This window comes from Pongo pygmaeus, chromosome 12 (genome assembly GCF_028885625.2).
Source record: "Pongo pygmaeus isolate AG05252 chromosome 12, NHGRI_mPonPyg2-v2.0_pri, whole genome shotgun sequence".
Classification (NCBI taxonomy): domain Eukaryota; kingdom Metazoa; phylum Chordata; class Mammalia; order Primates; family Hominidae; genus Pongo; species Pongo pygmaeus.
Window position 1 is genome coordinate 132,074,634 of NC_072385.2, and position 26,494 is coordinate 132,101,127.

The 26,494-nt window shown below is 40.4% G+C and overlaps 2 protein-coding genes across 14 annotated transcripts in view; one reads left to right on the forward strand and one right to left on the reverse strand.

Moving 5' to 3' along the window:
* Positions 1-26,494, forward strand: part of MYT1L (myelin transcription factor 1 like) — a 545,798-nt gene that overhangs the window by 265,289 nt on the left and 254,015 nt on the right. For 12 of the 13 annotated variants that reach the window (XM_054475542.2, XM_054475556.2, XM_063649009.1 and 9 more), the window contains exon 4: positions 17,229-17,374. The gene's annotated coding sequence lies outside the window, so the exon portion shown is untranslated. Of the gene's footprint in view, positions 1-9,383; positions 9,407-17,228; positions 17,375-26,494 lie in introns of those variants that run through there. The other variant, XM_063649008.1, reaches the window with a different exon arrangement.
* Positions 3,227-3,653, reverse strand: LOC129030327 (small ribosomal subunit protein eS32-like). Its single transcript, XM_054475561.1, has one exon. The coding sequence runs from the start codon at positions 3,623-3,625 to the stop codon at positions 3,548-3,550; it is 78 nt and encodes a 25-aa protein (XP_054331536.1). The 5' UTR covers positions 3,626-3,653; the 3' UTR covers positions 3,227-3,547.

The window sequence follows — 26,494 nt, forward strand, 5'->3', positions numbered from 1 at the left end:
CTTACTCAAATAAGGTTTTTCCTATATTTTGGGGATGTGGTAGAAATGGAACAGCAAAAAAGGATCAGGTAGATTTTTGTTTTATTTTTCCTCAGCTTAGTGACAAATAAAAACTGAATATATTTATGGTGTACCATGTAATGGTATCTCATTGTGGTTTTGAGTTGCCTTTCTCTAATGACCAGTGATGATGAGCTTTTTTTCATATGTTTGTTGGCTGCATAAATGTCTTCTTTTGAAAGTAACTTAAAAAAATTTTACAAGAAAAAACAACCCCATCAAAAAGTGGGTGAAGGATATGAACAGACACTTTTCAAAAGAAGACATTTATGCAGCCAACAAACATATCAAAAAAAGCTCATCATCACTGGTCATTAGAGAAAGGCAAATCAAAACCACAGTGAGATGCCATCTTATGCCAGTTAGAATGGCGATCATTAAAAAGTCAGGAAATAACAGATGCTGGAGAGGATGTGAAGAAATAGGAACGCTTTTACACTGTTGATGGGAGTGTAAATTAGTTCAACCATTATGGAAGACAGTGTGGTGATTCCTCAAGGATCTAGGACTAGAAATACCATTTGAGCCAACAATCCCATTATTGAGTATATACCCAAAGGATTATAAATCATTCTACTATAAAGACACATGCACACCTATGTTTATTGTGGCACTGTTCACAATAGCAAAGACTTGGAGCCAACCCAAATGCCTATCAGTGATAGACTGGATAAAGCAAATGTGGCACATATACACCATGAATACTATGCAGCCATAAAAAACGATGAGTTCATGTCCTTTGAAGGGACATGGATGAAGTTGGAAACCATTCTCAGCAAACTAACACAAGAACAGAAAACCAAACACCGCATGTTCTCACTCATAAATGGAAGTTGAACAATGAGAAGACATGGATACAGGGAGGGGAACATCACACACCAAGGCCTGTCAGGGTGTCGGGGGCTAGGAGAGGGAGAGCATTAGGAGAAATACCTAATGTCAATGACGGGTTGACGGGTGTAGCAAACCACCATGGCACATGTATGCCTGTGTAACAAACGTGTACATTCTGCACATGTACCCCAGAACTTAAAGTATAATAAAAGAAAAAAAAATTGTTGCCCAAATATCAAGGAGTTTTCTCCTTATGTGTTTTTCTAAAAGTTTTACTCTGCAGCCCCAGGCTTAAATCTGCCCCAGTCCCAGGCTAACCCCAGTAGCCACAGACTCCTGGCACCCGTGGCCTCAGATAAGATGAATTTTAAGTTCAGATTCGTAGAGGGAAATGTTCTTATCCTACTTACCAAGGAAGGGTAATAATAGCTAAGTAATTGTGACTCCCCCTCCCTTTCTCTCTTTTTCCTCCACACACTTGCACTTACACATATAAAAAAAAAAAAAAAAAAGCAAGAAGAACACAGGTGTCTGTGTCCCAGAAAAAAAAAAAGCCAGTATTACTGTTGGATCATTAAAATAAAATCATAATTTTTATCTTTAGATTATTTTCGTATGATTTTGTGTCATTATAGATGAGGGAAATACTATTATCTTTCAGATATTTTCCTTAAGGTAACTTGTTTAGCAATATGTTTATTTACAAAGTGAGTAATACATTACATCTATATTTATTGAGGATTTAAATGATGGCATTTCAGAATTTTAGCTAATATGGAATGTGCAGGGAAGTGGTTTACTCTCTTCCCGTGAATTCTTTGCAGGAAGCCAGTTGTGAACTGGAGGGTCCCTGGCCTGGGTGTCAGGACAGAGAGGGTCCGGGTCTAATCTTGCCTTGGCTGACCTGCTCTGTGACCTCATCCCAGTTTGTCTATGCACTGAGTTTGTTTTCCTGGAGAAAACTTCAGCCACTGCAACCTCGGACTCTCCTTTCTGCTGGGGGAAGCCCTCTATGGAAATGTGTGCAAGTAGGGCTCTGCTGGCCAGGGTATCAGCTCCTCATGTGCTCAGCTCATCCCCACATTCTCCCTGGGTGGCTTCTAAAGTGTCTCTTCCAAACCCCTGGGATGTCAGCAATCACCATGTAAAGTTCACTGGACCAGAAGATTCCTCAGGTTCTTTCACGTGTCAGCAGGCCCCGACACCATTATCTTGATAGGAAATTAAACATCTAGGATGTTGTCACACTTTTTATCTCTCCAAAATTTGGTATTGTCAGACTTCAAAAAACATCGTAATTAAACGGCAGGGGACAGTGTCTTATCTAGGCTTACTTTCCATTTCTCTGACAAATAATTGTTGATTATTTTTCCATACACTTGTGGTGTATGTGTTCCCTCTTGTGAAATGCTTAACATTTTCTGCACTGTCTTTTATTGTGTTGAGTATGCTTTTATTTATTTTTAACCCTTTATATATTCTTCATGTAAATCAAAAATATATCTTCTCCCAGATTATAATTTGACCTTCCACTTTCCTTAAGATGTCTTTTGATGAACAACTTTTTAATATTAATATTTTCAAATTAGTTCATCTTTTCTTTTATAGTCAATGCTATGGGGGTCCTGTTTATTTTTCCTTACTCCAAGATTTAAGTACATAGTCATCTATGTTTTCTAGGAAGAGTCTTACTTTCGTTTTATGTTTTTGTTTTTGTACAGACAGGATCTCGCTATGTTGCCCAAGTTGGTATCAAGCTCCTGGGCTCAAACAATCCTTCTGCCCTGGAGTTACAGGCGTGAGCCACTGTGCCTAGACTTAAGGCTTAGTTTTTGATATTTAACTCCTTAATCCATCTTAAATTTTCTTTGCATATGATTTGAAAATACAGTTCCATCTTTTGTCAGTAATCATTTTTTTCATTCTACTTGTTAAGGAATATATATATTTTTAATCCTGTGGCATACCTTCTCTATTCTGAAGTCTCCTCATGCAATATTCATAGGCCTATTGACAGGTTTTTTATTCTATTTTATAGATTAATTTCTGTATCCCAAGTCAACACCACATGGATTTAATTACTACAGCTTCAGAATAATTCTTAATGTCAGGTAGAACTATCCCCCTTTCCCGATTCTCCTTTTTACAAATGTTGGAGATATTCTTGACCCTTTACTTCTTCATGTACACCTATCAAGCTCCTTATAAGTCTCATTTGATATTGTGATTGAAATCACATTATCTATTGGAGAAGAATTGAGGCTGTTACCGTATTACGTTTTCCTAATCACGATGTGGTTTATCTCTCTGTTGATTCAGGCCTCCTTTAACATTTCTTTTTTTTTTTTTTTAATTCTTCAGCTAAAACAGCGGAAGAGGTGATTTATTATATGGTTGTTACACTCGGCCACAAATAAACACAGAAATAGTCCAGAATGTCACAGGTCCAGGGCAGAGGACCAACATGGGCATTTTGTTTATGAGCAAGGTGGGTCTCAGAGGTGATCGGCAATCAGAGGGCGATGAAGTTCTAGATCCATTGAGACAAGCTCTGGACAGTAGCATGCAGTCCCACAACTTGTACCAGCATCCCCAGCGTCTGGCATTTCATGTTTCTGCTCCTGTGGCCTCCACGGTGCAACAAGCTAGCGGTTTACCTGGACCTCTGCCTCATCTTTCTTCTTTTGCGCTTCAGCCTGCACATTCGCTTCTTCCTCCACTTGGCTCTCATGGCGCAGAGGTTTCCAAGAAAATGGCGCTAAGGCAAAGTTTTTTGACTTTCCCTGTGGAGGCATCACACACCTTTTGTTAAATGTATTACTGGCTTTGTATTTTCTGACCAGATGTAAATGCTTTTCTGAATGGCTCCTCTGCAATGACACTGACTCACCCTGACTGCCAAGGCTTCCTGAGCTCTGCATCTGGTCCAGATACTTCTTGGTCAGTTCTTCTGAGGACAGGATGGAGTAATAGCAAGGACAGGACAGTGGCAACTTTTCTCCTTTCCCCATGCTTGCAAGGGGCAGCCACCTGCCCCTGACCAGATCACCTCTCATTCCTCCCCACGCCCCACCCCTGTTTTCTTCGTTTCTTGGCATTGCCCCCATGGCCTCTCCTGGAATTGGTCTTGCTGTAGAATCAGTAGTTTGTAGGTCAGCACTTTGGTAAGAATGAGAAACAAATATTATTTAAATTCACAACAAATGTACAGAGAATATTTATGAGCCATGCTGTTTTAATGATGAGGAAAGTGAGGTTCCCAAAGGCCAGGCGAGTGTCTGTGATCACACAGCAGGAAGAGGCGGGGCTGCTCTTGAGGGTCTGTGTTCCTGAAGATGGAGAGGCCAGGGTTCCTGCCTCACTGGGAGTTGTGCTGAGGTTTACAAAAATTAATGTTTATAAAGTTCTTAGAATACACCTGGTGCCCAGCAAGGACATATGAACTTTTCTATTATCATTACCGTTTCTCTGTGCTGATCTTGTTTAATAAGAGAAGTAGGATGTGGATCTAACCTAACATGAGATATAATTCTGGTGCCACATTAGAAGAAGTTTAAAGTGTTTGATATTTAAAGATTATAGATCACTTTTTTTGGAAATAGAAAGAAGGTATTTGAGCTGGGCTTTTTTAAATGAATAAAATTTAAACATTTAGTGGGAAGGGCTGGTGTGAAAAACGTCATGAGGCAAGGAGACAGGAAGACACACTTTTTTTTGCAAAAGGATAAATCATTCCTAGAAAACATCAGAATTTTAGTTTTCTTGCTGTTATTGTATGCCCAATTTCTTCTTTCTGTTTTAACTTCCAACTTTTGTTCTAGATGCTGTGTGTGTGTGTGTGCATGCGTGTGTGTGTGTGTGTGTGTGTGTGTAGAAGAGAGAGATTGATATGCCCTAGGAGATTATTAAGTTCCAAAATTAGCAGCATTTTTATAATTAAAAAGTGTCATCTGCTCCAAGTAGGTGAAAAACGCACATGATCATATTTGAATGGGAGGCAGCATGGAGACACTGCTGTTCTGAATGCAAACTCATTGCAAGGAAGCAAGACACTCACTGAGAAGTGCAGGGTAGACATGTGCTCCCTTTGTAGAATCTTACAGGAAACCATGCCGGGTTACTGAGGCTGGTAATTTCAAGTTAGGGGAGGGTGATTAAAATGGCTACTCGGGATGAAGAGTTTAAAATGACGAGGAGTTTGAGGCAGCTGATCAATTTAATCAAAGTGCAATTGCTTTGGGAGGGACTGCCTCTTTGAAAGGATTAATGCATACAGCAAGGTGACAGAGGAGATGTGCTGTCAAGGTTTTTATATTGCTATAAATTCTAACTTTGAATATATTTGTGACCTTGTAGCCATTAATTTGGGGTATTATAATTATTTTAAAATTTTTGTTAATCTTTGATTTGAGTAGTGTAGCTACAACTATACTAATATAATGTGATGAGGTTTTAGAAGTACATTTGATTTTTTTTGTTTGTTTTCTTTTTTTGAAACAGGATCTTGCCCTATAGCCCAGGCTGGAGTGCAATGGCACTAACATGGCTCACTGCAGCCTCAATCTTCTGGGCCCAAGCTACGCTCCTACCTCAGTGTCTTAAGTAGCTGGGACCACAGGCGTGTGCCACCAAGACTGGCTACCATTTTTATTTTTCTAGAGATGGCCTCTCCCTATGTTTCCCAGGCTGGTCTCCAACTCTTGGTCTCAAGTGATCTTCCCAACTTAGCCTCTCAAAGTGCTGGGATTTCAGGCAGGCACAAGAGTCACTATACCTGGTCATACACTCATTTCTTAATTTTCACTTTATTACATCTAAACACCAAAATACTTTCATCAGGAACCATTCATATTTCATAATGAAAATAAATTTTCATTGAAAATTTTACTTTCCAACAAGCTTCTCTGAAATGTATTTTTATTTCACTAAAATAGAAACATCTTTTTCTACATTAATTCTATTAGATATGTTATATATTTCATAATATTGTCAGTGATTTCATCTAAACAGTTTGATTGCCAATAACTTATATTGTTTCTAATTCAGAATTTTATAGATTATTGCACTGAAAAAACTCACAAAAAACTCCCCGAGCAATATCTTAAAGTCTCCTCTCTGTACACAGATACTTTTAGTCTCCCTCAGGAAGGTCATGATAATTATGTCCTTGACATGTTCATCCTGGGAAACCTACACCGTATCTACATTTCAGGGTGTCGGAGTCCTTCCCTCCACCTGATCTTCTCGAAAATTTCACTTCCCCGTGTTCTCCTGGACAACTTCTCTCCTGTTAACAACTGGAAATCATCAAACCTTGCTGTGATGGTGTGGACTCCGTTTCACCTGCTGTTGGGACACAGTCTCCCAAGCAGGGGACTCGGGGGCTCTGAAGCTAGGACTTGAGCTGGCTCCAACTCAACCAGGTCTAGGCACTGACCTCGTGTTTGCCCCAAGTGGCTTCTGAGAATGAAGAGGAATAATGTTAAGTCTGCCCATCGTATGTGGTTTCACACTTGCCATTTTCTATAGCCCCTTTCTCTGGGCTTCTCCCCTCCTAAGTTCTGCTGTCAACACTTGAAGAATGCAGATATCACATACAAACTGACCTCTGTGTCTAAAGAGCTTAGTTTTAAATAATGGGTATTAAATAACCATTTGTTGAAGGCTCTCTACATTAAATTTCTAGAGATTCTTATGTGCCCGATCTCATGGCATGAATATCTAGTGTTAACATCTTTAGTGTAGACAGCCTCAAGCAAGGAGACCTGTAGAGATGTGTTAGGAATTATCAAGGAAATGTGGTTTTTATGTTTGTTTGCTTTGTGTTTTTTGAGACAGAGTTTCGCTCTTGTCACCCAGGCTGGAGTGCAATGGCGCGATCTCAGCTCACTGCAACCTCTACCTCCCAGGTTCAAGCGATTCTCCTGCCTCAGCATCCCGAGTAGCTGGGATTACAGGCACGTGTCACCACACCCAGCTAATTTTTATATTTTTAGTAGAGACAGGGTTTCATCATGTTAGCCAAGCTGGTCTCAAACTCCTGACCGCAGGTGATCCACCTACCTTGGCCTCCCAAAGTTCTGGGATTACAGGCGTGAGCCACTGCGCCTGGCCATGTTCTTTTTTTTAATCCAAGTTCATGTCATCTGGCTCAGAATCCAGTTCTTGGCTCTATGCTCTGGGGGCACAGGCACCCCTAGTCAGGAGCCCAGGAGGCAAAGCACCACAAAGCCCCCCACAGGTCAGAAGGCCCCGCCCATGTGAAAAGGGTTTCCAGGAGGCTTTCTAATGCTGCCTTGTTAAATACGAACAGATAATGAAGATCTCTAGATGTTCGTGCAAGCCCTGTAATATAAAAAGGCCCAAACAAATGAAAAAGAAGAAAATAAAGACTGTTCAAGAGAAACAAAGAAGTTATCACTGACTTTGTCTGAGTCACAGAAGAGAAGCTACATTGGGTTTGCTGAACGAGAACACATTTATTTTAAGTAGAAGGAGAAGATGAGTTGAATCACTAAGAGATCACTTAGAAATTTAAAGATGAGTGTTGAAATTTAAATTTAAAAAATCTCACAAGAGAGGTGAGAAGATAAAGTAAAGGAAATCTGATTAGAACAAAATGGCAAAGAGATGGAAAATAAGATTAGAGGGTCTGTCCAGCACCCGCAGGACCATTGGCTGAATCGTGTAAGTTCCAGAAAGAGATCAGAGAAAATAGAGAGAAAACAACCACTGAAGAAAGCAGGGAAGACGATGGCCCTTGAAAAGCTGCAGGATACGTCACATGATGGGAGAAAACAAATCTACACACCCCCTCATTCTGGGGAAATACTAAAACACTAGAAGCAAAGAGAAAATTATGATGACTCTGGGCATGGGGGTCTAGGGGAAAGGATTCAAAGAATCCTCAAGAGGTAAGAAGACGAGGGAGAAATGCCATCAGACCTCCAGGGAAGTTATCTCTCATCTAGACTGTTTTACTCAGACAAATATTAGTTGGGTGTCAAGACAAAAATAGACATTTTAACATTCAGGAATCATTAAAAATCTCCCAACAACCTTTCCATAGGAAGCTGTGGGATTATGTCTTCCACCAAAAACAAACAAACAGAAAACCAACAACAAGTAAATCAAGACAGAGGAAGACAGGGATGCAGCAAAGAGGAGAGAGATTACAAGAGATGGGGCAGGGACCTGGTGATGGCCAAGGGGCATCATTACAGCCCCAGCTTTCAAGAGAACCAGCGTGGAGCAGGCCAGATGGGAGGACACGGACGGCTCCCTGAGACTTTACACAGAACACCAAATTGATACCTAAGCTGTTCTTCCCTAAGAAGAAGATAGGACATAATTGGGAATTTGGGATGGAGTCCTGAGAAGCGCATAGGAGAGCATGTGTGTACATGGACACGATTACATAATTGGGAATTTGGGATGGAGTCCTGAGAAGCGCATAGGAGAGCATGTGTGTACATGGACACGATTACATAATTGGGAATTTGGGATGGAGTCATGGGAAGTGCATAGGAGAGCATGTGTGTACATGGACACGATTACATTAATTGGGAATTTGGGATGGAGTCATGGGAAGCGCATAGGAGAGCATGTGTGTACATGGACACGATTACATAATTGGGAATTTGGGATGGAGTCATGGGAAGTGCATAGGAGAGCATGTGTGTACACGGACACGATTACATAATTGGGAATTTGGGATGGAGTCATGGGAAGTGCATAGGAGAGCATGTGTGTACATGGACACGATTACATAATTGGGAATTTGGGACGGAGTCATGGGAAGCGCATAGGAGAGCATGTGTTGCAGGGTGGCAATGTGCAGATAAGGAACATAGTATTAATGTGTGGTTCATCTGGCAATAGTCTCTTCATAGTTATGACAGTAAAGCATTGCCTAATAATCTCACATATTACCCAGTACAACCATGCTGGGGGCAGAAACTGTGAGAAGGGCTTGGGCGTGGAGCTCATTAGTGCACCTCCCTGTTTCCCCAGACGGGACGTGGAAGTTCAGTGCTTCATAATGGGAAACTGCACAGCCCCCTGTGGTAGAGATGCATTCGTGTAGGGTCTGAAGGCAAATGCCAAAAGAAATGGCTAGAAGCATTGAAAGCTTTCCCTCTGGGGAGCTGGAAGTAAGACAGGGATGGTATCTGGGGAACATTGTTTTCATAATCAGCCATGTAGAGGTATTTTACCCCTAAACCATGTGCGTGTATGAGGTTGATGAGAACACACATCACCTTTTTAAAGACCTTTTCTTCCTGTTGTTCATTGTGATGGCTCACAGTTGCAGCCTGTCAGACCACAAGCAATCTGGAGCTGGGCTGCAGAATCTCTCAGGGTCCAGGATGAAGAATTTCCCAGAATCCAGATATCGCAGATCCATTGGGTGACAGGGAGCTGGAGTGAATGAGAGCGCAGTTACGCGTTTCATCTTTGGAAGAAGAGGGCATCAAAGTTCTTCAGCATCCCTCCTCCCTCCATCCCTCTGGTAATAAACACATTTGGTAACTGACAAAATGCTCCTTCCCTGACATTGACAAATTCCCTGGGGTTCTCAAGGTTGTTGCAAGGGGGTATATGTGAACAAAGGCACTAAACACAGCTGTTTCAACTTCTATATTTAAAACTGAATAGCATAAATATAGTTTTCATTACAAATAGAACAGCTTGGGGGGCTCCAAATGGGACTCTAGCTTGCCAGCGGCTCTGGCAGTCACCGAAGGTTAAGCCCCTGTGCTGGCAACCCCGTGACTTGGCTCTGCACCCCTCAGCCACTGTGGCCCCCACAGCCAGGCTGCAGGGTCCACAGCTCCCTAATGCTGGGCCATGGACGAGTTAAACTACACATTTACAATGAGCCACTAGTGAAAACAAGAAGCATAAGGAACCCTAAGAATAAAATACAAACTAGCAAGGACCAAATCTGCCTCAAAATTATCTGTACCCACTCTCTAAGTCACATCTATTAATCAAAACCTTCTCATTGCAGATCACTATTTCTCTCATTCTTTAAATGTTAAAAGGAAAAACAATTTACAGTAAAATGTATAACCAAATTAGCTTTTTTATATATTAAGAATAAAAATAACTATTTATAATATATATATGGAGAAGTGCTTACAAATATCAGCCTGGAATGTTGTCTTCTACCTCATCATTTGGCAACAAACTTTTTTAAGAACCAAAAAAAAGGAGAAAGGAAGGAGAAAGAGAGAGAGGGAGAGAGAGAGAAGAGGAAAGGAAAGGAAAGGAAGAATAGAGGGAGGGAGAGAGGAAGTGGGTAAGGATGGGAGGGAGGGAAAAGGAAGGGAGGGGAGGGAAGGGAAGAGAAGGGCAGAGGAGGGAAGGGGAGGGGAGGGAAGGGAAGAGAAGGGCAGAGGAGGGAAGGGGAGGGGAGGGAAGGGAAGAGAAGGGCAGAGGAGGGAAGGGGAGGGGAGGGAAGGGAAGAGAAGGGCAGAGGAGGGAAGGGGAGGGGAGGGAAGGGAAGAGAAGGGCAGAGGAGGGAAGGGGAGGGGAGGGAAGGGAAGAGAAGGGCAGAAGAGGGAAGGGAAGGGAGACAGGGAGGGAGAGAGACAGCAAGAGAAGAAAGGAGAGAAAAAGTGAATAAACAAGTTTGGCTTTCTTTAGCCTCAAATGCAAAAATTTCAAACAGAATGTCATTTTATGCCTACTTTTCATTACAGAATCTATCATTAAATTTCAATCTGTCTCTTAATATATAATCTGCCTAAATAACTAAACATAAAGTAATAGATCATTCTTGAATTTTTGGACAAATAATGATTTTTTATTCACTACATAATTAAATTATAACAGCAAATACCCTTGTTAAAGGGGGGAAGTAAAAATCTTTTTCATATATCATGAATATTAATAATGACAAAGTTAAAATGAATTTTATAATACAGCTATGAATAATTCATTGATCTACAACTGAGTTTGTACAATCACTTATTTGTCCTATACGATGTGAAAATGAGGAAATGGCCTAAGTTCCTGCGAAAGGGACCCTAGGTCCCAAACTGAAGAGCAGGGAGAGTGTCACCCCTGAAGCTGCAGTCCTTCCTTGCTGCCACACTATCTGATGTGCCCAGATGTTGTGGCTGGCCATGAGATGACAGATAGAGGTTTGTTGGTTTAGTTCGTCTTTGGTTCACTCATGAAATTGAGCAAACTTCAGTTCCACACATGTTCTATGTCTGCAGTGGGTCCAGTTCTGGGGTTTAGAGTCTAATGGGCTCTGTCCCCTGCCCTGACGAGCTCGTGGTGGGGTTGGGGTGCCCCTTAGTAGATCTATAGTTACAGCATGGTATGCTAAATTCTGTGACAGAGTCAAGAGAAAACCATAACACAAGATGTGTTGCAGCCTCCAAAGCTTCCTACAAAACTCTTTCTAGGAAACCCACCACATTTTCAGTGACAGTCATCCGTTTATAATTATTTATCTATAGAACAATTTTTCTCTGTACTGAGGCCTTTCCTTATTCTTTCTTTTTTTAATTGCGATGATTCTGAAAGGTGAAGAGCCTACGACGCAGACATAATTAAGGACTTTCAGATATAAATTTTTCATAGAAATGTCACCCATGCATTACGTGCCCCCTGCCGAACTGCAGTCCTGCATCGCTTCGTGCTTTGGTACAAGGCCTTTGGCAGGGACTGTGTGGAGAACTCACAGCATGCATGTCCACCCTCAGCGGGGATGAAATGCCGCCAGCACTGAGCAATGCACCTGGTTCCAGGGGGCTCTGCTCATCAACACAAACGGAAAGTGAGACCATTGGGTGCTTCCTGCGGTGCCGTGAGACCGCTGGGTGCTCACTATGGTGCCCTGAGACCGCCGGGTGCTTACTGCGGTGCCGTGAGACCGTCGGGTGCTTACTGCGGTGCCGTGAGACCATCGGGTGCTTACTGCGGTGCCGTGAGACCGTTGGGTGCTTACTGCGGTGCCGTGAGACTGTCGGGTGCTTAATGCAGTGCTATGAGACTGTTGGGTGCTTACTGCGGTGTCCTGCATGTTTTGTGTTGCATGGGACAAGATGGCATGTGCTTTCATGGAAAGTCACTGGAAATAATAAAACAATCCTGCGAAAAGCAGTTGCGACCCCGTTGATGCCCTCACCCAGAGTAAGAAGCGGGGATGCTATGGCCGCTGCAGGCCCACTCAGCCAGGCACCCTTTGTTCAGAGAAATGGGAACGGCCATTCAGTTCCCGCCAGTGTGGGTGACACACAGACCTTTCGAGGAATAACAAGACCACTGTGTCTATAAGACTTGAGTGAATTCTTCCTTCTCTCAAACAGCAGACATGACCCAATTGTCCTTGAGTTTATATAAACTGCAATCACACTTAGGTATGGTTTCAATTCATATTTCACTTGAAGGTAGTAAGATCTATAGTTTTGTTGCCCCCATATGAATGAACTCTTTCTTTAATCATCCTCAATCACTTCTAAATATTGAGGGAATCCTGGGCAGAAACATACTAGAGTGGAAACAAGACGCAGATGTCACTGAGAAGGAGCCTCACATCCCTGGGCTCATCTCTGAAGTAAGAGAATCATACCTGAACTGTCCTCCCCACAGGGGATGATGAAAACCAAGAGAATAATGGATTTAAAATCATTTTGCAGAATGTTAATATGCCACTTTTACTATTGTTATCATTCCCCAGTATTAGAAGAAAGACTTACTTAAAATGGTTTTTACCTAATAAATTAGTGTTTATTCATTTATTTATTCATTCAACATGAATTTGTTGATCATTAGTGTGTGCCAGGCACAATTCTAGACTCTTGTGATTTAGAAATAAGTTAGATAGCAAAGTGTCTACCATAATGGAGTGTAGCTTTTCCTTGGGGGAAGACAGAACATAAATGCATAAACAGGTATATACACACACATAATCCACAAGGGAAAATTGATGAATTGGATGTCACTAAAATTAAAACTTTTGCTCTACAAAACACCCTGTTAAGACAATGAAAAGACAAGCAACAAAGTAGCAAAAATACTTAGAAATCAAATATTCATCAAAGAACTAGTATGTAGAATATACAGTGAAATCTCAAATTCAATGATTTAAAACAATGTAGTAAGAAAATGGGCAAAAGACATGGGCAGATAGTTCACTAAAGATGAAATTTAAATGTACATGAAAAGATATTTAATTCCATCAACTATTAGGCAAATGCCAGTTAAAACCACGATGAGCTGTCACTACATACCTAGAATGACTGACATAAAACACAGAAACAACACCAAATTTTGACTAAGACAATGAGAAACTGAATCACTGGTACATTGATCGAGGCAAAGTGAAATGGTACAGCCACTCAAACCAGTTTGGCGTTTTCTTTTAAAGCTAGCCATGTAATTGCCATATGACCCAGCTATCCCACTCTCAGGCATTAATCCCAGAGAGATGGAAATCTACATTCACAGTAAAACCTGCACACACATCTTTACAGAAGCTTTATTCATGGTAGCCAAAAACTGGAAATAGCTCAGATGGCCTCCAGAGCATGAAGAGTTAAACTGTGTACAGCTATGCCATGGAATACTACTCAGCCATTAGAAAGAATAAACTATTGATACAACCCAGATGGAAGCTCCAGAGAATTATGCTGAATAAGAAAAGCCAATCTGCAAGCTTTGCACAGTGTATGACTTCATTTATAGAACGTTCTTGAAATAACAAAACGACAGGAAACACTGATGAGTGGTTGCCAAGAGTTCAGGGTAGGAGAGTTGGCTCTGAAAGGGAAGGGATATGGGTGTGGCTCTGAAAGGAAAGAGGCTGGACTTGGTTATGAAAATGAAGATGGTGGGGGTAGCTATGAAAGGGCAGAGTGGGCGTGGCTATTAATTGGAAGGGGGATGGACGTGGCAATGAAAGACAATGGGGTGGTCATGGTTATGAAAGGAAAAGGATGGGCGTGGCTATGAAAGGGCAGGGAGTGGGCGTGGCTCTGAACAGGAAAAGGGTGAGTGTGGCTATGAAAGGGAAAGGAGTACGCTTGGTGATGAACGGGAAGAGGCTGGGTGTGGCTGTGAAAGGGCAGGGAGTGGGCGTGGTGATGAACAGGAAAAGGCTGGGCGTGGCTATGAAAGGGAAGAGGGTGGACTTGGTGATGAAAGGGGCAGGATGTGGGCGGGGCTATAAAAGGACACAGGAACTCTTGCTACTTCAGTGATAGTTATCTGCATGTTGACTGTGGTCATAGACACAGAAACCTACACTGGTGCTAAAATTGCACACACATATATGAACACAAAAGAAGTAGGAATCTCGACATTGGTGGGACGAATCAATGTCGTTCTGCCTGTATGTGCTATGGTTCTGCAAAATGTTATCATTGGCGGACACTGAGACACGGTTGCATGGGATCTTTGTATTCTTTTGTATTCTTTCTTCCAGCTGCATGTGAATCTACAGTTACCTCAGAACAGTTTAAAACCAAAATCTGTGTGATATAATCCCAGATAATGACAAATGCCGTAAAGAAAAACCCACTCATTCTCATTTGGGAGATTAGAGGAAGGGTGGATGAGAAGAAAGGCCAGCAAAGCTTTGGCTGAGAACAGAGTGTGACTGAGCCCCAAGGAGCTTCCGCCTGGCTGGTGTTATTTTTGTTTTGCAGCTAAGCTGCCTGCTAAACATGCCGTTTAAGAGTTCATCCTGGGAATTCCATTACCAATGATCACAAGCAGCATCTGTGACAGGGAACTGTGAGCAGCCAGAACCGTAGGTGCATATTCCTTCCTACTGCACCTGAAGAACTGGGAAAAAAGGAGGTCACTGACTCACTCACTCATTACCTAATTGTTCTGTGAATCTTTACCTAGTGAGGACCTGTTGTTAAAAGCACACTGTAGATGGATGGATGGATGGATGGATGGATGGATGGATGGATGGATGGATGGATGGATGTGCACACACACATTTAGTAAGCAGCATCATATACCCTGCAAGGGCATTTAGCCTATAGTCCATTTGTCAGTGGCTTTTAAATCTACATCTCATAAATTACTCCCAGACGGGAATGCATCTTGGAACAACGGTAGTCTCACCTCCAGCAATTACTCTAACTCGCCTTCCTCCAAGAGGGGTTCTCATGTTTGTGAGGGTGTGTCCTCACTCCTGGAGAGCCTGAGGGACCCAGGAAAGGAGCCAGGAGCACCCAAACTGGAATATTTGGACAAGCATCCCTGATGAGAGGCTGAAGGTGCTTTGCTGTTTCACCTGGGAACGGGAAGGGCACTTCTGACTCCGTGATTTGTGAATGTGCGCATGGAGAACAGAGCACACTCCAAATAAAACCTTTCATTTTGTCCACGAAATTCTATTTTGTAGATACGTATCACTTTAATGAAAAACCTATCCCTCTCCTGACAATGGTCAGTCATATCTGCCGTTGAGGCACTGGGACTGCGGCTGCTCCCACAGGAATGGCCTGATGGTCTCCAGGTCTTCCTCCTTGCTACCTTCCGTGAACACTGAAGAATAGGCAAAATACTGTTCCCAAAACAACGATGGACAACGCGATGAATCTATAGAACATGCTAACAAGCTTAAAGTGATAGAGATGAATTTTTAGGATTACCAGTAGAGTAAGTCATTGTGTAAATTAACGTAATAATGTTTTATGAAAGCAAAATATTATGATTGTTTTAAGCATAGTACTGGCAATATATTAGAGTGGCTTTGATTATTAATGTCCAATCCTACTATTTCTCAATCACTTGTTTTGCTTTATGTTGGTTTGTTTATAAGATTTATTTAAATTTGTCTATTTGATGTCTTTCAAATGGTGAGAATTAACTTGCATTTTTATAAAACCACTATGTCGAATACCATCCCAACCTTTCTTAGTCAATTTAGTAAGTAATAGCTCAGTATGTGTTGGAAATAACTGTGCCTACTATATAAACATTAATCACAGAGGTTTATGCATAAGCCCCATTTTAAACACTATTTGGATGTTGCTTTATAGCTATAACAAATAAAAAATTTAAAATTATTACCCAAGATGTTGCATTTTGTTTTGCTTTTTAATTAATAACATGCTCTTGTAAAATCTTTTATGTGGAAATCACAACTTATTTGCTATCCTTTGAAGTGAGGACAAAAAAACAAACACACATGACAACTTGCCGATGATGTAAGCTATGAAGTACATGTGCAGATACATCCCGTATGCTTCTGTAATTTATTTCTACACATTTTATAATCTTAATACTTTGTAGACTCAATCATAAAAATGACTCTTTCCCTTAGTTTTATAAGAATATAGTTTGGTGTATTTTTATATTACAAAGAATAATTTCATTAATTTTCTTAAAAGGTTTTTCTATAAGGAATGATTTATTGGAAATTAATTGGGTGTGATACGAGGTTGTTGTCACCACCATCCCTCTCATCTTATCTCCATGCATCTCATCATCTCTTGTGTCTCATCTCCATTCATCTCATTTCCATGTATCTCATCTCCATGTGCTCATGATGTGTCTTGTCATCTCCATACATCTCATCATATCCATGTGTCTCATCATCTTTATGCTTCTCACCTCCATGCTCCTCATCTCCATATCTCTCATCATCTCTGTGTATTCCATCTCCATGTGTCTCATCATCTCTTGTGTCTCATCTCCATGCATCTCATTTCCACATATCTCATCTCCATGTGCTCATGATGTGTCTTGTCATCTCCATACATCTCATCATATCCATGTGTCTCATCATCTTTATGCTTCTCACCTCCATGCACCTCATCTCCATATCTCTCATCATCTCTGTGTGTTCCATCTCCATGTGTCTTATCATCTCTTGTGTCTCATCTCCATGTGTCTCATCTACCTGTGTTTCATCTCCATCTGTCTCATCTCCATGTGTCTTATCATCCCCATGGATCTCATCTCTGCGTCTCATTATCTCCATGTGTCTCCACATGTCTCATCATCCCCATGCGTCTCTATGATCTCATCTCTGAGTGTTTCATCTCCATGCGCTTCATCATCCCCATGTGTCTTATGGTCTCTGTGTATCTCATCTCCATGTGTCTCATCTCCTAGTGTTTCATCTCCATGCATCCCATCATCTCCATGTGTCTCATCTCCATTTGTGTCGTCATCCCCATGCATCTCATCTCTGTGTGTCTCATCATCTCCATGTGTCTGTGCACCCAGCGTGGCCTCATTGCCTACTTGCAGCAGATGCATTAAAGACCTAACAATCACATCCCTCAGGTAGGGTTTTGCTTTTACTATGAATATCAGCCTCATTATTCTGCCTTTTTGTTCTTCTCTAGAGTGGCCACATCTGGTGGAAGAAGAAAAAAATGTAGTTATTGAATTCAATCAAGTGTTTGCATCTTTCAAGCTATCAACAAAATTCCATCAAGAAAGATTCCAGTTGGTCTCACAGACATATGGATATCCGAGGAGCCACCTAAAGGTGAGGAACTCTATGTGGTATTAATATTTTAAGCTTTACATGCAGACAGGTATTTTGCATATTTACCTTAAAATATGTTACTTTGAAAAAGCATAAATATAGGTTTGTGAATGAAGCAGCATTTTATTTGATAAAGAATACAACACCTCTTGCTTTTAATAAACAATTCAGTATAAAGTCAGAATGTGTAATCTCTTGGTAAACATAGACTCAAGTAGCCTCCTGTTTTCTAGTTACAACATCACCCAAAAGAAGAATTTATAAGCATACTAATAGGCCTGCTTCACCCTTCAGCAGTCACAGAGAAGCTCCCTTGTACAAAGCCCCTTTAAAATCAGATCCATGTGTCCATTATTAGTTCTATTTTTGGATATTTTATATATGAGGAAATTGAGAAGGTCATTAATTAGGGCCTCTTTTGCGTTGCCCAGGGTTCCTGTAGGTTTCTGTCAGTTACTGTTGACAAACGTCCTTGCTGCCACTGTGGGCTCTGGGAGTCATGCTTCTTGAAAAACTTCAGGTTATGGCCTTTTGTTTTCAAAATAATTGTAGTAAAATACATATAACATGAAATTTACCATTTTTACAGTTTTCAAATGTGTAATTAGTGATATCAAGTATATTCACATAGTGTTGCAATGGCCACCACCTGCCGTCTTCAGAACTTTTTTGTTCCCTAACTGAAACCCTGTCTCCATTAAACACTACCTCCCCAGGCCTCCCCCACACTCCCTGGGTCCCAGCATTCTGCTTTCTGTCTCTGAATATGACCACTAGACTTACCTCATGTGAGTGGCATTGTACGGTATCTGTTCTTTTGTGACTGCTCTCTTTCACTTAGCATAATGCCCTCAACGTCCAGCCATGTCGTAGAATGGGTCAGAACATCCTTCCTTTCTAAGGCTGAAAGTGGACACGTGTGCTGCCTCCACCTTTCAGCTACTGTGAATTATGCTCCTATTAGCTTGGGTGTAGAAATATGTATCTGAGTCCCTGATTTCACATTTCTTGAGCATCAACCTGGAAGTGGAATTGCTGGATCATGTGGATCATACTGTATTTTTAATTTGTTCAGGAAATGCCACTCTTTTCAATAGTGGCTGCACCATAAAGTGGTGCATTATCACCACAGTTCACAAGGGTTCCAATTTCTCCATATCCAGGCCAACACTTATTCTTTTCTATGGTTTTCTTTTTTAAAAATAATAGATATCCTGATGGATGTGAAGTGGCATCCTATTCTGGTTTTGATTTGCATTTCCTTCATTATTAGTGATGTTGAGCATCTTTCCGTGTGTTTACGGGACATTTGCATGTCTTCTTTGGAGAAATGTCTAAGTCCTTTGCCTTAATCAGTTATTTGTTTTTGAGTTGTGAGAATTCTTATATATTATAGATATTAGCTCCTTATCATATATATGATTTGCAAATATCTTCTGCTGTTTCATGGGTTGCCTTTCACTTTGTTGGTAGTGTCCCTTGACACACAAACATTTTGTTGTTTTCTTTTAAGTTTTGATGTTGCCCAATTTAGATTTTTTTTTAACCTATACTTTGGGTATCATATCCAATCAATCATTGCCAAATCCAATGTCAGGAAGCTGATCCTTCCTATTTTCTTCTAAGAGTTTTATAGCTTTAGCCTCTGTGTTTAGGTTGCTAACCCATTTGGAGTTAATTTTTCTTTTTACAGGTTTAAGGTAAGATTATAACTTTATTGTTTTGCATGTGGGTATCCTCTCTGTGTTGAAAAGACTGTCCTTGCTCCAATAAATGGTTATGGCACCCTTGTCAAAAATCATTTGACCATATATGCAAGAGTTTATTTCTGGGTTCTCTATTCTGTTCCACTGGTCTGTTTCTCTGTCTTTATGCCAGTATCACACTATTTTGATTACTGTAGCTTTGTTGTAAGTTTTCAAATCAGAAAGTATGAAATGTCTAACTATGTTCTTTTTCAATATAGTTTTGGCTATTTGGGGATCTCTTAAGATTTCAAGTGAATCTTGGAATATATTTATTTTTGAAAAAAAAATGACCTTAAGATTTTGAGAGGGATTGCACTGAATTTGTAGATCATATGGCTAAGTTTCTTAATGAGACAGAAACAGGGTTTCTTATATTTTCTGGTAATGAATTTCTATATGCAATTTAAGCATGTACCATGACCTTATTTCTGTTTGGAAAGAAAAAGTTCAGATTTTTACCTAGTTTTTCTGACCCTGGCATGATTAGTAATGAGCAATTACTTAAGAATATCAAATATAAAGTTTTCTAAAATCTTCCCCAAAGATGAAGATGCTGTGTCTGTTTAGTTTCTTAAAAACTCAGCTTTGTTTTTAAGGCTTAATTCTCTAGCAGTAATGTTGAAGTCTTTGTTCTCTAGCAATAATTTCTTAGGTAGAAACTCAACAATGGCATGGGATGTTCCACCTAATCTCAGTGATTGAAGATACCCTGGTGTCCATGGGTTCATTGCTCATGACAAGAGACTAGAAGATACCCAAGCTTAGATGCTTAGATGTGGTGGGCATCATCAAAGACCACCGTGAATACTAACAATGTAGAGAGGCTTGGAGCACATGCTTAATACCCCAACTGTGTCCATTAATAGATTATAAAACTCATCACTGATAGAGGCCTACCCCATAAGTACCAGCACTGGCAACCAAGAAATTCCTCCTGCAAGGAGGTGTGACTATTATTCCCTCTTTAGAGGTCAGTAAAGGGAAGATCAGAGAGCTTAAGTGCCTAACCTAAGATAATATAATTAATAAGTAGCCAAGACAGCACCTGAACCATGCCCGTGTGTCCTGGAAAGAAGGCTAGTGTACAGTGTGGTGGGAAGGAATGATATTTGAGGATCTAGACTTAGCACAAATCACAAACTCCAAGAAGCCTTTAATTTCAGTCCTTAATTCAAGTCTATATTCAACTCTAAGAAAAATATTAAAACATTAGCATTAGAAATGACCTGACGGAAGTTTCACTCAAAGAACAAACTGTTTACCACTACCTTTTTCTGTCACCAGTGCTAAGTAATAAGTGGGTATTTATCATTCTTTCATCATTCTCTCATTCTTTCAACAGTGCTGAGTACCTATTTTGTGCCAGGAACTCTTGTGTGTCTGGGTGTATAAAAATAAATGAGATGCAGTCCTTGCCCTCAAAGACGCCACACATTGAACAAACATAAGGCATGGAAAGGACTAGTCTTTCCTTTGGTGCAAAATATGTCTTATTCCTTTGTGCGTTCCAGAGATGGGCATGTTTCCTGGGCCGTATTAGGTACTCAGTCACATCTCAATGAATCCACAGAGGTCTGTGCAAGCTGTTGAGGAAGACCCAGAAGAGACCTTAACTAGGAGCAGAGGAATCAAAGAGGACTTTGGAGAGGAGATAACCCCAAAAGTGGATCTTTAAAGATTAGTTTATTAGATGAATAAATCTGGAAATGGCTGGCTTAAGAGAAGAAAAATACAAAACTCAGAGATGGGAAGCATCGAGTAATGGACGTGGAATACTATTCAGTTGTCTTGTATAGCTGCATGTTAGGACAAAGGGCTTAGCTCCCCATGGCTTAGGTTTGGTGTTTGTAAAATGAGCATGGGTACCGTCTGTGTTCTGTGGTCCACAGGAGACAGAATGGGACGTAGTTCTACTTCTTACCCTATCAGATGGAACGTAGAACAGAATGGTCCTCTGTAAGAAGTTGCATACCTCCTCTCAGTCCTTGAAATTGATGACTACTTTCTTTCACTCATCTGCCTGCCATCCTTTCTACCCCCAAAGTTGGATGTTACTGTATTCAACTTTCTGAATTCAATTTTAGTAGCTGTTGTGCAGTTTGTCCAACTGTAGACTCCGGGAATTGTTCTGCTAGTCCTACCCTCAGATTACAACTCAGAATCAGAAACACTCAGATGGAAAGGCCCTTAGCACCACCGCCACGGCAAAGCAGCAGCTGTTGCACACAACCCCAAGTCCCGCTACCTTCTGCCACTCTCAGCTCTTCCCTCCCCTGCAGTGCTCCCCCTACCATGTGTCATCTTTTCTGTCTGCAGCAGCTTAGCTTCCTTTAGCATCTCCACTTAAGAAGGACTTTGGGGCTTGATCTTATGGGAGAAATAAAAATGCCATAGAACAAGATTTAGATTTAGGGCATTTTTCTGTCCTCATGTGTCCCAATTAGCCACTGTGATTGCTGAGCCGTGAACACCTGTGGCGCCTCCGCAGCTGGTGCTCTAGGAAATCCAATTTCCCCTGAACCAGAGCCCAAAGAGAAAATCACACTCTGCATCCAATTTCCATGCTAAAGACTTTCCTTAAAATAAAATCAATATCTGTTTCCCAAAAAACTACATGAATTGTGTTTTGAATGGTGACTATTTTAAAGAAAAGCATATCATGTGTCCAGAAGGAGAAATCTGCTGAAATAGCTCCAACTCTATAAATCTATATTCTTTGACCCTTTGAAAGAAATATATTTAAAACAGTGAACAAATGTCATAAGGTAGTCCTGGAACTGCCAACCATCACTTGTTTTTGGGCAAATCTCTACAAAAAATTTGTACCTTTTTTTTATAAAACAGAAGTAAATGGTCAAATGAGATGGATATCATGAACCTAATGTAAACTACAAAAGATGATAATAGCTGCTAACCATTTATTAAGCATCCAGTCTGTACCAAGCTTGGTTCTAAAAGTGCCACTCACCAAGTCTCATTTCATCCTCAAAAAAACCCCCTATGAGGTCAGTACTATATATGTATACACACACACACACATAAGTTTATTTTCACTATACTGATAAAGACATGCCTGGGACTGGGCAACTTATGAAGAAAAAGAGGTTTAATGGACTCACAGTTCCACATGGCTGGGTAGGCCTCACAGTCGTCGCAGAAGACGAAAGCCATGTCTTAACTGGTGGCAGGCAAGAGAGAAATGAGGGCCAAGTGAAGGGGAAACCTCTTCTAAACCATCAGATCTCGTGAGACTTATTCACTACCATGAGAACAGTATGGGAGAAACCTTCCCCGTGATTCAATTATCTCGCACTGGGTCCCTCCCACAACATGTGGGAATTATGGGAGCTACAATTCAAGATGAGATTTGGGTGAGGACACAGACCCAAACCTTGTCTGTCTATCTGTCTATTTATTTATCTATCTATATTCATAATTTATATTAGGAAAAAATTAATGTACAGAGAAGTTAAATAATTTGTCTAACATTACACAGTTAATAAATGACACAGATGGGATTCAAATTTATGTAGGCATTTTAACTTCCAAGCCAATGTTGTTAACTATTATGAACTCACTCTACTATCTCTACAAAGCCATATGCAGATATTATACATTATTATTCTGTGTCTATCTGATAACCATGTATAATATATATCACTTATGTGCATAGATAATGTACTGTGTGTATATACACACAGAGAACTTGTGGAACTGCTAGGTTGCTGCCAAATCAAATTGTTTTGCTTTAATGACTCAGTGCCGTTAATATAACTTTATAGTCATCATCCTCATACATGTTTCCCCAGAAAGCAACTAAATAATTTTGAGTCTTGCTTTGTCAAGATCCTCCTTAACTCATGGAAGAATGCTTTTCAATTGTTTTCAGAGTGATTCATTTGTGTTGCTTCTATCATAATTGTTATGATTTCATTAAAACAATGTTTATTGCAATGTGATATTATAAAATATTATGGATAGTTAAAAATAAATAAAATTGTTTGAGCTTTTATTTTTCTGGACTTTAGTTTAGGAAATAGTAGAAATTTGCATTTCTCATGACTCGTATTATCAAAGTCACGGGCCACCACCCTATAGGAGAGTAGGATGCCAAACTACTGATCCCTGTCCTCCTATTCCGGAGTGTGGTGGAAACTGCAAATCATGGCATCTCCTTCCTCCTAACTGAGGACAATTACCTGAAGTCAGGGGACACCTTGATGGAAGCAAAGTTGGAAAATAGGATATGTGGTTCAGGACCATGGACCACTTAGGGGGATTCAGATCTAAGGGGCAGTCAGATATTGTCAAGGGATTTAGACACCAGGGGTCCACCTAGGAGGATGGGAGGCCGGGGATTGCCAGAGATGAGCTTCTCTTTGCATTGCTGAGAGTCTTGCTGTAGCTAGTGGAGTCAGCGCATGGACCACCTACCTCTGGTGTGTGGCACAGCCTTATAACTCCTTCTGGGGGCTGCGTGAGCTGAGAAGTCCCAGCGGTGTCCGGTGCCCCACAGGTCCATGGAAGCTTCACACAAATGGATTTTCCACAAGAGAATTTCTAAGCTTGAGTGCCCTTGTTCCCATTTCCCCTTGGAACAGAAGTAGGAAACTTTCTAAGCCTGAAGTTGTCAAGCAAGCACGACATTTTGCTGGAGCTACACAAATTCACATAAATCTCAGGAAGAGGTATCAGTTTCTGACCTCATCAGAATTCTTTTTTAAGTTTTATTTTATTTTTTTTCTGGTCAGGGCAGAAGGGATTGGAAGACTGTGGAGTGGTCTAAAGTGGTTCCTCAGATTACTGGTACTAATGGTTTTGAACATCAGACTGCATCAGGCTCTATCCCCCCTTCACAAAATGAGAAGCAGTAACACGGATGGAGCAGGTGCTTGGTGCATGTTGTCTGCATTAAGGCCAGGTCTGTGCCTCCAACAAGCTCACAGTCCAAAGTCTGACACACTCCACAGTTTATTGTGGACAGCCCCATGTCTTGAAGGAGGTACCTTTACAAGTTCCCTGGAGACAATTTTTCTTCTAGAAACCTGGAAAGAAATTTGTGTTCTGCAGGCTTTCCTGGGAAATGGTACTGTGGTGGTTTAAGCTGGATACTTTGTTCACTGTTTTCATATTTTCTCCTTAGTAGTAGTTTACATTATTTCCTTCAGTTCTAATTTTAAAAAGATTATATACCATCGTATTCATAAAAATGTACTATTGTTAGTATGTTTGGAGAAGCATATCCTATTTAAATAACTAGCAGCATCTTCCATTTAAGCTTGTTGTACATAGACTTCGTTGTCTGCTTAGATCAATAATCCTTCTTAAATGTAGTTAGCCAGATTTTTATCGTGAAAAATCAGTGTTGAGCTTTTAAATTTTCTTCCAAAAATAGAAATGTGTGACTTTATTCAATATGCTAAGCCTCGTACAATGTATCTCCCAGAGAATATTAATGTTTAGTAATACATAATCTTTCTTTTCACTTGTGAAGGAGAATTTTCATGTACCCACATTCCATAGAAGGTTCTAAAATGGCCATTGGGAGTACACTTTATTAGGAGAAGCAATTCTCAGATGTATCACTTTCATTAGTCTTGTGGACAAATTCTAATTTGACCAGGATAAAAATCATGTTAGTGTTAATATCATAGGTATCTTTCATAAATAAATAAATCCAGTGTAAAATTTGTGGGTGGGAATTAATAGAATCTGGCCAAGTGAAATGAAGAGCATATTTAGGTCCCATGTAAGACATTAAACTTAAACGTAGATACTGCAGAAATGAAATGAATAAATCTTGCTGAGTCAAAAGAACGTTCAAGACAATGTAGAAAGGTGGAAATTTTAGTGCAGGTATTGTTTTAATATTGTACTAATAAATAAGAAATTACTTCATTAAAATATAGCATAAATGGGTAAACTTAGTGACTTATTAGCATATTAAATTGAACAAATAAAAATATTAACTAAAAATGGGCAAAGGATATGGAAGACAATTCAGAGGAGATAAAAATGAATTTGACATGAGAAAAGCTGCTCAAACTCATGACACCATAACTTCCAAGTGGAGTCACTAAGTCATGGCTTTCTTTCCCTCTCAGTGGACAGTAGTCAGGCAGGCTGATAGCAAAGTATTGAAGAGTATGAGTTATAGAAAATAATTAGCAATATCAATGAAGCTCAGAAAGAGTGTATCCTCTGTACTAGTAATTCCACTTCTAGATATTTAGTGTACAAATATTTACACACAGGAGAGCAAAGTAGCATTTATAAATAGACAGCTAGTGCAGAAGCCAAGAGCATGACCTCTGACCACACCTGCAGGAACCAAGTGTGGCTTCACCCTGGACGAGCTACTGGTCTCTACCTGCTGTGGTTTCCTTTTCTGTATGCCAGGAATAATCACAGTATTTATACCTAAGAGAGTTGTGGTAAAAATTGATGGAATGAGCCAAAATGGCACTTGTCACATAGCAAGCATTTTTGTATTAGAAATGTTGGCTATTTTTATTGCATTCATTACAAGTCTTGTTTATAAAACAAGATTCTGGAAACAAATATTCATCCATTGGGGACTGGTGAAATAAATCATGCTGTATTCATGTAATGGAGCATGATAAATTTGCTTTTTTAATGAAGGAGATTATATAAACCTAGCCCAAGATATAATATTAAACAAAATTTACAGGGTGAAAAAACCATGCATGTAATGTTATGATTTGTGTATTTTAAAAAGCATCTGTATACATAGATGCTTGTCAGTGCATTGGACTTCAGAGGAAGACCACAGGACAGGTTGTCTCAGAGGGAAGGAATTAGGTGCCTGGGCGGAGAAAAATTGCTTTTCATAGTATATCTCTTGAAGCTTTAAGAATGCTGTGCCATGCATATGTGCATTCCTTTTTAAAATAAATTATTCATGTTTATATTCGCCACACATTCATCGAGAGACCATGTGCAAGTCAATGTGTTGAATCTGAAAAGGGTCCCAAGGATACAGAAGGTGACAGCGGCCCTGGAGGAGCTAAGGACCCCGCAGCAGGTCAGGATGTGCACCCTGGGGATGTCGCTAAGACAGACCCACGGAGGACCACGGGGAGGGAGGGATAGAGCCATATCATTGGTGGCAAACATAGGGACACCAGGCCCTTGGAAAGAAGAAAGTTGGCCTGGAGATCCAAATAGTTATATTGAATTTGAGAGAATAGTGTGGAAAGAATCTTCCACCAGCTGAGCAAAGGCACTGAGGCAGAAAAATATAGGTCCTGTTTGAGAAAAAGGCAATTTGTCTAATTTCTGATGCATTCACAGTACAACTACATGCGCAGAGGTTAGGGAAATTGGGACATTTCATTGCTGGGAACTTATT

What these genes read in the sequence shown, in the direction of transcription:
- LOC129030327 (XM_054475561.1), bottom strand. Translation starts at nt 3,625, where the DNA reads ATGAGAGCCAAGTGGAGGAAGAAGCGAATGTGCAGGCTGAAGCGCAAA.